The sequence below is a fragment of the Panthera pardus genome, unplaced genomic scaffold, assembly GCF_024362965.1.
Source record: "Panthera pardus isolate Hobbes unplaced genomic scaffold, ASM2436296v1 HiC_scaffold_2, whole genome shotgun sequence".
In the NCBI taxonomy this organism is placed as follows: domain Eukaryota; kingdom Metazoa; phylum Chordata; class Mammalia; order Carnivora; family Felidae; genus Panthera; species Panthera pardus.
Genome location: NW_026526765.1, coordinates 48,910,650 through 48,922,812, shown reverse-complemented (window position 1 = coordinate 48,922,812; position 12,163 = coordinate 48,910,650). Strand labels below are relative to the sequence as shown.

General features: G+C 48.6%; 1 protein-coding gene across 1 annotated transcript in view; it reads left to right on the top strand.

Moving 5' to 3' along the window:
• ADAM19 (ADAM metallopeptidase domain 19) overlaps positions 1 to 11,409 on the top strand; it is an 81,401-nt gene extending 69,992 nt beyond the window's left edge. Inside the window, exons 16-23 of the mRNA XM_019464542.2 lie at positions 419 to 623; positions 1,361 to 1,438; positions 1,573 to 1,681; positions 2,756 to 2,900; positions 3,723 to 3,807; positions 4,128 to 4,352; positions 6,849 to 7,001; positions 7,769 to 11,409. Of these exons, the coding sequence (XP_019320087.1) occupies positions 419 to 623; positions 1,361 to 1,438; positions 1,573 to 1,681; positions 2,756 to 2,900; positions 3,723 to 3,807; positions 4,128 to 4,352; positions 6,849 to 7,001; positions 7,769 to 7,822 (1,054 nt within the window). The 3' untranslated portion in view covers positions 7,823 to 11,409. The remainder of the gene's footprint in view (positions 1 to 418; positions 624 to 1,360; positions 1,439 to 1,572; positions 1,682 to 2,755; positions 2,901 to 3,722; positions 3,808 to 4,127; positions 4,353 to 6,848; positions 7,002 to 7,768) is intronic.
• Positions 11,410 to 12,163: the final 754 nt, after the last annotated feature.

Sequence of the window (12,163 nt, the reverse complement as noted above, 5' to 3'; positions counted from 1 at the left end):
AAATAAATATGAGGGAGGATTGACAGGGCTTGGGAATTACTTGAATGCAGGAGTGAGGGAGAATGGGGAGTGGGAATGACACCAGGCTTCTGGCTGTAGCTCCTGGATGCAGGGGGGTGGGTGGAGCATAAGGGGCAGGTTGCTCAGGTAAGGCAGTTGTCCTTGCAGTAAAGAGGACTTCCCAAGGCCAGCTCTCTGGCACAGATCTGCTTGGGGACAAGGATCTAATTTTCTATCCTTAGTCTAAGTTCACATGCGATCTCTCCTGCTGGGTCCCTAGGGCACACTCATTGCTCCTCGGCCCCTCCCCTATCCATACCTGCTCTCCTGAGCAATGAAAGATTGAAGCTCTTCTGTCCCCCAGTTCTTCCCCTCCTCTGATTCTACCTCCTTCCCTCCCCCTCTCTCTTGGGCTCAGAGATGCCAAGTGTGGGAAGATCCAGTGTCAGAGTTCTGAGGCCCGGCCCCTGGAGTCCAATGCAGTGCCCATTGACACCACCATCATCTTGAACGGGAGGCAGATCCGATGCCGGGGCACCCATGTCTACCGTGGTCCTGAGGAGGAGGGGGACATGCTGGACCCGGGCCTGGTGATGACCGGGACCAAGTGTGGCTACAACCATGTGAGTCCCAGTCTCACTCAAGGGAGAGGGGAGTGACTGAGAGATGTGAGCTCTGGAGGAAAGGTGCCTGGGCTCAAATCCCAGCTTCCCAGCCTCTCTGTGTCTCCATGGCTTCCATTATAAGACATGTCAGTAATAGCATGACCCACCCCAGAGAACTGTTGTAAGGATTAAATGAGATAATCCCTGTAAACCACTTAGAAGGGCTAGCTGTTATCACTTTTGTCCTCATCATGAATTATTATATGACTTAAGAAATGGACTTGACTCTAATCCAGGAGCCTTGGGAAGATAAAGGCACCTATCTCAGAGTTAACTGAGAAGGAAATTAGAAAAAACACGTGAAGCATTTATTTGGTATAGCACAGAGTAGACTGCTGTCACCATCATTATTTTTAAGGACAATATTAAAATTAATGCATATTAATATACACTTAAGTAATTAACATATAACCAACATATTAATATAGAATGTAATAACATCTATTTGTTATATTAAATATAATGTCTTAATATAATGTTTATTATTTTCTCCCTCATCATAAAACTAATAGCAGAATTTAGTTAACTATCATCCTGTCCTTGGTTTTTAGGTCATTTTCAATTTTTCAGTGTAATAACCTAAAGTGAGTTGCATTTTCGAGTCCCATATGTCCTAAGTGTAAAACCCCCATCTCCTGATTGCTAACCAGTGTCCCTTCTGTGGCACTGACAGTTTGGTTTCCTCCTCAATACAGATTTGCTTCGAGGGGCAGTGCAGGAACACCTCCTTCTTTGAAACGGAAGGCTGTGGGAAGAAGTGCAATGGCCATGGGGTGCGTGTGCCCCGGGGGATTCCTGGGTTCCCCTGCACTGATGTCCACTGGGGCGGGGCGGGGGTGGGGGGCAGGCCCTAGGGGAGGCTGGACCTCTCCAGGGTGCTGACACCTGTGCCCTTCCCTCGCTTCAGGTTTGCAACAACAACCAGAACTGCCACTGCTTCCGAGGCTGGGCCCCACCCTTCTGCAACACCCCCGGCCAGGGGGGCAGCATCGACAGTGGGCCCATGCCCCCTGAGAGTGAGTGCCTGGCCTGCTCAGAGCCTCTGCCCATTTTTGTGAGGTTGGGTGGGTGGCCTGTTGTAGAGAAAGAATGAGTCAGCTCCATTATCCTGATTTTGTAGACGAAGGAACACAAAAGAAGAGCCAAGTGGGAGAGTGGCTGAGGCTGGCAGCCTGCTGTCTCTCATGTCAGGGGCTCATGTCAGTTGCTCTTTCTCTATCATTTCTACTGAGGAGAGCAACACTGCTTGGTTGAAAGAGAGATTGAGACAGATCAGAGGTTATTGAATGATCTCATCTAGTTTTGGATAGTGGAGTGACAACCTGTCCTTCTCAGCCACATAAAAACAATCATGAACCTGGGGCACATTATAATGGTTCAGATTCCCTGGATGAATAAGCTTCAGATGGAGAAACAGACAACCAGAAAAATGTACTACAGTTTTTAGTGTAAACCACAGAGATTCTAGCCCTTTGGTTTTCAAGCTTTTTTTTTTTTTTTTTTTAATACCAAAGTACTTTTGTGTGAACAAAATCTCTTAGAGAAGAAACTCTAGTTTATAAAACAGACAAAAGTAGTGTGTCTGTACATTTAAATTGTACATTTAAATGTACATTGTACATTTAAATTTGTAATTTGTGACAATTGAGGCAGCTTTGATGAAACCAAATATGAAATTGTGGATTATTCATGAGACTTTTAGTCCTAGGTTGGTCTCAGCCTCTCAGCATCTGGGGTTGGTTGCTTTGTGTCCAGAAAAACCATGATTCAGGCTAAAAGCTAGTGGTAAATAATAATAGAACTTGAACTCCTTGCCTCAAAAGGAACTTTTAAATTAAACAGAAGTGTCTGGAGAAGCTTCACTATGAGGTCTGCACAAAGCAAGTTGACCTGGCTGTTTAAGCTAATATTAGCGGTTTCCTAGGGGTACATAATGTGTGTGTGTTTATTATACTTCTTAAGTTAAAATAAATAATACAAATTAAGTGCAAATAAAATATCTGAAGAAGAATCAGGAATACAGTGTTTGAATTCCACTGCTGCAGCCCAAATAGCTTCTAAATTTCTAATTTGGGTTCTCTTTCTGGAAGGTGCTGGTCCTGTGATAGCCGGAGTGTTCACGGCCGTATTTGTGCTGGCATTCCTTATGCTGATGTACCACTACTGTAAACAGAACAACAAACTGGGCCAGCTCAAGCCTCTAGCCCTCCCTTCCAAGTTGAGGCAACAGTTCAGGTATGATGGGGTGCCATGAAGGACTTGGGTCCATTGATGGACCATAAAGCTTTCTGTAAGCAGAACCGGGTAAAAACAACTGGTGATAGTGGGTCTAAATCAGGGAAGGCAAATGAGCAGTACATGCCGCCATCTTCCCTTCTGCCTTGCTTCGCCAATGTGGCAAACATTACTAATTGATCTTACTCTAAGTATTCTCTACTGGTTGTCACTTCAGAATCCTTTTCATCAGACTGCCCCTAACCAATTCAAGTTGAAATGTAAAATGAAGTCTGTTTGCCATCTTTTTTTTAATTGATTTGATTTCCATTTTAAAGAGCAGGAAACTGAGGCAATACAGGTGGACTAACCTAAGTCAGTCCCGGCGGGAGGGGGGGGGGGTGCTGGATATCGACTCAAGACAAAGGCTTTCTTTTCCTCCCAGTGATTCATTCTTTTGGATCCTGGGGATGTGTAGTTTTTGAGTCCCCTATTAAATTATACTTTTCATGGAAGGATTTAAAATCCCAAGTCTTTCTGGATCTATGCCTGAAGGGAATTGGTTGATGGCTGGTGACATCCTTGTGTCTCCTTGAGGGAGCAAGTTCTTAAAAGGGTAAAGAGAAGGTGATGAGGAAAACTCTGTTTTGTAAGGGGCAACTCTTTACATGAGAGTTCTCCACTGGCCACACAGTGTCTCCATATGTAGGGAGTCTTCACTTCTCCAGAGAAGACTTGGGGAGATTTAGCTGCTTGCTGGACTATTCTGGGCCAGAGGGAACTCAGGCAGTGACCCTTGATGAACATTTCCCCTTTTCCTTCTCCCCCATTCCTTGTTACCAGTTGTCCCTTCAGGGTGTCTCAGAACAGTGGAACTGGCCATGCTAACCCAACGTTTAAGTTGCAGACTCCCCAGGGCAAGCGAAAGGTAAGGGCTCTGCACCATTGAATTTTGCCGCTTTTCCTTTATCCTTCAGTACCCTGCTGGATTTTCCTAAGGCTCTGTGGGCCTGTGGGATTGGTAAAAAAGCCAAACTTGGCTTGAGAGAGATTCAGTTGGTTCCGACATCCCCTAATGACTTTAAAGATTGTACCTGACCTCTGGGAACCTGGAGATTTGGCAGGTCAGCATGTCCTTCCTTTGGTCTCTGGTCTTCTCAGTGAGACACACAGGGACACCCTTCCTTGAGTTTTTTCAGTATCTTGAGGGCTCCTGTTTCTCAGACATTCCTTGTCTTATGCATACAGGTGACCAACACCCCTGAAACCCCACGGAAGCCCTCCCAACCTCCTCCTCGGCCCCCTCCAGACTATCTTCATGGTGGATCCCCACCTGCACCATTGCCAATGCACCTCAGCAGGGCTGCTAGGAGCTCCCCAGGGGCCGGGTCCCAAGTAGAGAGGAAAGAGTCATCCAGGAGGCCTCCTCCCAGCCGGCCAGTTCCCCCGGCACCAAATTGCATCCTCTCCCAGGTAAGCAGATTCTCAGCAATGCTGTTTTCAAGGCCACCGGCAGCAAGGAATGACAGAGGCTGTGAAGACGGAGCTCACTGAGTCGTGAGCGACCACTTCCCCTGCATCCTGGTGAATGCAGGGGCACACAGAGGGTGAGAGAGGTGACCTTGGGGAAGTTTACTCCTCAGGAAGCCCCTGAACTGCAGAGGATTTCCTTCCTGGTTGGCTTGTTTTCTGACACGCCACTACCTACCCAATGCCCTCAATGAACTTCTTTCAGTTTGCTGTGCTTTTTCTCTCCTCTAGGCCTTTGGGAATGCTTTGTCTTCTGACTGGCACACTCTTTCCTCCTTTTGCATGGCCAGCCCTGTTCATCCTCAGATCTCCTCCTACTTGTCACTCCCCCTCCCCAGAAGCCCTCTCTGACCCCCAAGCCTGAGTTTCGTGCCCCTGTACCTCTCTCATCACAGTACTTATTCCACCAAATTGAACTTTCCACTAGTCGGGAAGTCTTAACTGAGGGATGCTAATTCGAGGGCAGTCAAGGACAGAGGCCCCTGGAAGGTGTGAGTCATCCTGCCAGCAGCCTGTTCACCTGGCCTGTCTGTGCCTGTCTTACAGGAGTTCCCACGGCATAGGCACAAATCTTTCCCAGGCAGTGTCCCAGCACGGTACCTTCCAGAGCTGTCCTGTGTGTTCTGGTGTGACCCTTCAAGTGGGGCAGAGGACCTGTTTATTTTCCTTCTGGGACTGCTTTCCTTGGGCTTCACTGGGACCCCGGCTGACCCCATCCGTGGGTTTGGCACCAGCTCTGGGAGGTTCCCTGGAACACAGGGCAGGATCATGGTTCGGCAGAGTTGAGAGCATCAGGTTTGGGTCGCCAATGATGTGAATCTGCCTGTCTCCCATTTTTCTCATCTGAGTCAAGGGTGGGATGGAAAATATACATGCAGAAAGGGAGGGGGAGGACAGGCAGCAAGAGGAGAGGGAAGAAGGGAGAAGAGCCAGAGGTCAGAAATCACGAGCAGAGGCGGCAAGTGCATTCGTCAGCTGGAGAGACCCTGAGTCCCACTGACCCCCTGAGCAAGGGCTTAAACAGCCGAAAGTTATTTTCCCACAGTTCTGGAGGCTAGAAATCCAAGATCGGGGGTCTGTAGGGTTGGTTGGTTCTGGTCTGCAGATGACCCCCTTCTCCCATGCCCTCTATTGGTCCTTCCTTTGGGCCCCAGTGTCTCTGTGTCCAAATTTCCTCTTGTCACAAGGACACCAGTCAGATTGGATTAGGTCCCATACTAACAGCTTCATTTTAACTTAATTGCCTCTTTAAAGTTCCTGTCTCCAAATATAGTCACATTCTGAGGTCCTGGGGCTTAGGGCTGCAACATATGAATTTGTAAGTGGAAGAGCCAGGCTTCAAACCCAGTTCTAACTCCAAACCCTTCACCACCCTGTGTGCCAGGTCCTGGCTTAGGCCCTGGGATCCCCCGAGCTGAAGGGAGCATCATCTTTTCTTGGGGGCATTCGCAGTCCAGATCTCAGCTGCACCATTCCTAGCTAGGTAATCACCCTGGAGGTCTCTAGGGACCACCCTTTGAGAGGTAGTGGTGAAACTTTGTAGCCTCCTCTATCCCCTACAAATATTTAGGAGCTTCTAATCTATACCAGGCCCTGGAGGGCAAAACAGATGCCATCCGTGCCTCCCAGGGTCCATATTCTGCTAGGGAAGAGACTCAGACATGTGTAGTTACAGTGGTGATCAGTGCTATAAAGGAGAGCTCCAGGGTGCTCAGAAGGAACTACAGCAAGAGTTGATCTACTCTAAGAAATCTAGGAAAGTTTCCCTGAGGAGGTGACATTTGAAGTGAGAGCTGAAGGATGAGCAGGAGTTGGCAGACCGTGAGGGTTGAGAGAGGAGAGAGTTTTCCTGGTCCAAGGACCTGCTGATAGGAGGTTTTATGATGGCAGAGAGTCCCGCAGAAGGAAGGAGCATCAAGGTCATGGCTCTGGGGCCTGAGGAGTTAGATGAGGCTAGAGAATCAGGAGGGGCCAGACTGTGCCACAGGCTTTGGTCAAGGCTTTGCTCTGCATTCCGTGGGAAGGGGGCAGTGGTGGAGGCATGGTGACATGATCCACTTTGCCATTTACAAGGATTCCCTTTGGGCTACCTTTAGGCAGGAGGGGAGTGCAATGCCTGGGAGGGGCCTGTAGATGCTTCTGGGGCTGTTAATCTTCTATTTCATGCCCCAGGTAGGGATTATAAAAGTGTGCTCACTTTGTGATTATTCATCTAGTTGTATATTTATGATTCACATTTTTGTATGTATATTACACTCCACTTTACAAAACTGGTTTAAGAAAATGAAAGGTTTAATATTTTAAAAAATTTAAAAAAAAATAAGACCATAAAGTATATCCTTTTTTTCTCATCTGATTTTGATCTGTAATATATCGGGAGCATTTTCTTTCAAACAGGCCCCTCCGGCCTTTGAGTAAGACTTGTGACTTTCTCCCCAGGATGTTTCTAGGCCGCGGCCGCCGCAGAAGGCACTGCCGGCTAACCCTGTGCCAGGCCGTAAGAGCCTCCCCAGGCCAGGTGGCGCCTCCGTGCTGCGGCCCACTGCCACTACCCCTCTTCAGTCCCGGCCTCTGGCAGCACCTGTCCCAAAGGTGAGTCTGTGGAAACCCTCAAGGTATCAGCTGGAGTCAGAGGGCTCCAAGAGGCAAGAATGTGGTTGAGAAAACAGACCAATTCATGCTCCTTTTTGCAGGGATGAATTTCCAGAGCAAAAGCCAAGGACCAAACCTTAGTGTTTCCTGGTGCCTGCATGACTATCCCTTAAATTAGGGTTAGAGTTTTTTTCTTTCATATGAAAGGTGATGCTTAGGAGTCTGAACTGTGGTGCCTTCAAACCTGGATCTGCAACTGGCCAGCCAAATAGCCCTGAGCAAATCATTCTTGAGTCTCAGCTTCCTTCTCTGGAAAGAGGCAATAAGAAGCAGCAGTAGTCTGCCCCATCAGGCTGCTGCGAAGGTCAAGGCAGTTAGTTTATATACACTGCTGGCTAGTGAAAGGCTATTTACAAATGGCCCATCTTCTTCCCTCTCCCCTGGGGCTGACATGTTCTCAGGCTGCCAGTCCTGGAAGTTGGGGCAAAGGGGAGGAGGCGAGGAAGCTGGCCGACTGCCCTCTGTTCCCACCAGGCCTGGGAAATGTGTAAACTGAACTGCAGCTCAGGTTGGGGACATCACCTCACCTCTCACTGGAGGGTTGATAGTCTGGATGCACAGGCACGGCGACACATTTCTACGGGAAACCATTCCTAGCTGACGGTCTATCCTCCTGACCTGTCAAAAGCAAGAGGACAGATCCCATTGACCCCATTGGTCAACATTTAGCTGATCTCTCTCTCCCTCCCCTTTCTTTGTTTCCACAGTTTCCTGAATACAGATCACAGAGGGCTGGGGGGATGATTGGCCCGAAGATCTAACCCCTCTAAAGGGGTTTCTGCCTTTCCTTGAGGACTCTGAACCCCACCTCATCCCAAAGGATCCGTGGCCATGGAACCTGGAAAAAGCATGTCTGGCCACCTCCAAGCTCCTCATCCCCTCTTTCCTTCCTCCCAGAACCACCGCATCTCCAAAAATCTCCTTCTTGACTCAGTGCCTCCTTGGCTTCCTGGGAGGCCCAGAGAGACTACTGTCCAGTGGCATCAAAATGTTGTTTTGTGCAATATACTGCCCCAGGGAAGGGAGGAGAGAACACAGATGAAGACAAATGGAAGCTTCTCCTCCAACTTCCCTTGGGTTGGCCTGTCACCTCAGAGGTGCCAGTGGGGATGGTCTGGGCTGTATCACCATACAGGCCCAGCTGGGAAAAGTCCTGTTCAGCCCTTCAGCCCACAACTTGGCTTGGAGAAGCCATTCATCCACATCCTGTGGTGGAGGGTATACATGAGAGCTTTCCATTTCTTCTATCTCTCTTAAAGGTCCCAGGCTTGACAGAGGCTGGGCAGTTACTCATCCCTTTTAGCTCTGAGATCGAGAGGGGTCAGGCCAGCCTCCACCGTGGCCCTGTTCAGGGCCTGGTCGAGGCCACCACTCCTGGCTCTGTGGCCACATGTGAGCAAGTGAAGTTTGCTCCCCTCCCACCCCTCTAAACCCCCACCTCCCCTTATTCACACGGGTCGCCCTGACTCCAACAGGTACTATTTGTGGGCAGTATAGACAGCAGAGGGAGCACCAGGCTTGGGCCTCCTCTGAGCCAATGCCAAAGTTGTGGCTCTCACCTCGGGATCATTCTTGGTTGCCTTTTGTTTCCTTGTCTTAATAAGTGCCCAGCGCTTTTGATTTCTCCCTTCAGAAATTTCTCCTTCCCCACTCAGATCTACCTAAGGTGTGGTGCTGCGGTGAGTGGGTCTTCAGCAGTCCCAGCCTCCCAGAGACCTGGTGCTTGTGAGTTACAAGTGAGGGTCCTGCTGCAAGGGTTGGCCACTGGATTTCCTATGTGGTTCTCACGGCTCTTGACCAGAGGACACTCAGGCCATGGCTGTGGGGGTCGAAGCTTTTTTTTCCCATTGGGTTTTGTGACCTCAGCAGAGTGAGGGTGTCTTACCCTCTACTCCCTGGTGGAAATCTAAGTAAGGTCCTCAGGGAGGGCAGCAAAGGGGGCAGAACCCCAGCCTCTCCCTAGGTCTGGTTACTGATTGGAGTCACGGTTGTTGCCCTCTAAGCAAAGAGCTGACCTGTCCCTAGAGATCTGTAGAGAAGTAGCAGTCAGCAGTCTTGATGGAACAGAGTCAGAGCTGGAGCCACCAGGCTTTTTATCACCCACTTCCTCGTGTTCTTTCTTCTGGTCACTGCCTTTATCTGACTTTTATAAAAAGAACTCGAAGCAGCTGGGAAAATGCCACTGCATTGGGTACTGCCCTCCCCAGAGCAGGAAAGGAAGGCTTTGTGGTGCTCTGCTAAATTGGACAACTTGTCACTGGAGATGTTCTCTGGTGGCGGTCTCCACCCCCAGAAGGGTGCTGTGCTGTCCCCACCTCCTGCAGTGAGCCGTTGTTCACGCTTGAAAACCTCAGTACAAGGAAGAAGCTTGAGCTTTTACTCCCCAGCCACCAACCCAGGGCCCCCTTACAGTTCTCTGCACACAACAGGTGCTCGATATGTGTTCTCGGGTTTTAGACAAGTGGGAGATTTGGAATGTACCCCTGGGGACACACATGAGGTAGATTTAGAAAGATCTCAGGAAAATGAGTTTCCTTTCCCTCAGGTAGTCTGATATTCATGCGTCTGTCTCCCAGACAAGGGCCCTGGTTGATCCCCATAGCCAGTTTCCACCTTCCTTGCTGCCTGATTAGGTCAGGGGACAGCCTTCCATGTAATTGTGCTACTCCAAATGCCCCAGGCCTCAAGGTTGGGTCCCAGAAAAGTAAAGGTGAAGACACTCTGGCAAAAAAAAAAAAAAGAAAAGAAAAGTCACCCTTATGCCCACCTGCATGCTTCACAGACGTTCCTGTGGTATGTCTAGCTTTTTTTCCCACATACCAGGAGGTCGAAGGCTCTGAAGTGAAAATGCCACAGCCATTGTGGCTGCATGAGCCTTTTGAACCTGAAATCCACTCTCCCTGGAGCCATACCAGAAAGAGTCCTGGGTTGTGTTTTCTTTTTTTTCTGTTTTTGTTTTCCGTTATTTTAATACCACCTCTATCCCATAAAATTGTACTGTGAACTGGAAGAAGGTCGAATTTTTTATATTTGATGGAGACTTTTGGTGGCCGGTTCTATTTACTGTTTCACTTCTGGCTGTGTCCAGGGACTGGGAGTCACCGTATTGGCAGGCTGAGCAGGCTGCCCAAGAGTGAGACTGACCACTGCGTGCTCCCTTTTCCTTCCTGTGCCCTGTGCTGCTTTGAGGTGACAAATAAAAACAAATATGGCCTTAGGTTAAAAGGGATTTTATTTGAAAGGATTACTGCAAGACAAGGAAAGGGAACTTGCATTCGGGGCAGGGTGCTGGCAGTGGGGGGAATGCTCAAGTGAGCTCTTGTAAGATCTGCCAGTATCTCAAAGCTCATAAAGGGGCCTTTTATTTGATAGGATGGAGTGGATGTGACTAGAAAGAACTGCAGTAGGAGCATCCTTGCACTCAGCCTCCTTGTGGGGGGCTGCTACAGAAGGGCCGTAGGTTGGCTCAGGCTGAGGGTGGGCCCAAGTTCAGAGTCTGGTGGGGAGACGAGCCTAGGTAAAGCTGGTGGAGTTAACCAGTCCTTTGTTCAGATGGAGCTGTATGGAAATCTTTTTAAAAGCTAACTTAACCTGCCAGTTTTATAGCCCTGTAAATGTTTTTCTTAAGAACCTGGGAGCCATCTCTGAAAAGTAAACCTCAAGGGACCGCAAGGGAGCTAGCATCCCCATCTGCCTGTCTCAGTGGGAGTTTTACCCAGGGACCGACTTGCTGTCGGTTGTTTTTAGCGTTGTTTACTTCTCCCTGTAAAAGCCCTTTTCTGCCCCAGCTCTGAGATGCCTGCAGATCCTATAGTATTGTGAGAGCCCCTTCTCCATACTACAGTAGCTCCTTGCTGTCTCTTGCCATAATCCTTTTGAATAAAACCTCCCCTTACCTATGTTCAAATTTGTTCTTTTTTGGCAAAGGGTATGGAAGACTTGTGTATTTTAAATGGGGGACCAGCTCTAAAGTCAGGATTGTGTTAAATGTGTATATAACAGCTCTGCTGGCCACCCAAGAAAGGCAAGGGAACGCCAACTGGAAAGGTGCCCCATCCCTAGGGAAGCTGGCTAAGAGGGGTTCTGCAGAATCCAAGCCAGTGTCCCCAGAGCCACCCTTCTGCTCATCCTCTCACACCATCTGCTGTGTGTATGTGTCTGGGATCTAGGGCATGTGAATTTTCTTTTTATTTGGAGATTGTTCACGGAAAACAGATCCTCTTCTCTCTTGTCCACCTATTAATTGTTTACAATATTTGTACATCTATGCAAAATACTTGAATGGGCCATGGTGCCTTTCCCCCCCCTTGTTTGTATTTAATTAAAATAAATTGTCATTCGAAATGTTGTCTGGTTTGGCAGTTCTTTTTTGTTGGTGTTAATCTCCCACTGCTCAGCCTGGATAGGGTCCATCTCATGAGGACTCCTCAGAAGAGTTCCCACAGAGACAACCAGTCCATCTGTGAGGCCACAATGAAAGACCCCAAGCCACAACAAAGGGTTTTCCCATGACCAGTTGAGAAGGGCTGCTTACCTTTGTACCTGGACACAGGCTAGTCTAGTTTAATTAGGTTTGGGGTCACTAGAGGCACGAAAGAATGATCCTGGGATCGTCTGCTGTGTTTCTCCTCAGGCTACACTATTGTGCTTGGAGACAGCGAGGACCCTTGGTCAGCCTCCACATCTTATTGCTAGGTAACATGCACTTCCAAATGGGGAGAGTCTTGCTCAAGGTCTGTTGGGCTGGGTGGGCAGGTGCAGAGCCAAGGCTAGGGTTGAGTATGCTTTCTGATTCCAGAGCCCTATGTGATAACAACTGCCATCCATTAGTGCCCCTGAGTCCGCAGAAAGATCCCACCCTTATTCTCTCATTTGATCCCTGCCTTGGTTTTGAGGTTCTCTAAGAGAGAATCATAATAACCATGCTAGGAGGTAACATTTACCGAGTACTTAAATTATGCTAGGCATTGTATGTTACTGTCTTTCTGTACATTACCTCATTTAATCTTCACAAAAGCCCTGGGAGGTCTTTGGTATCTGATATTTTTCTAACTTCTCAGGATTTTGAGACTGCCTGAGGATATCAAATGCTTTGACTACTA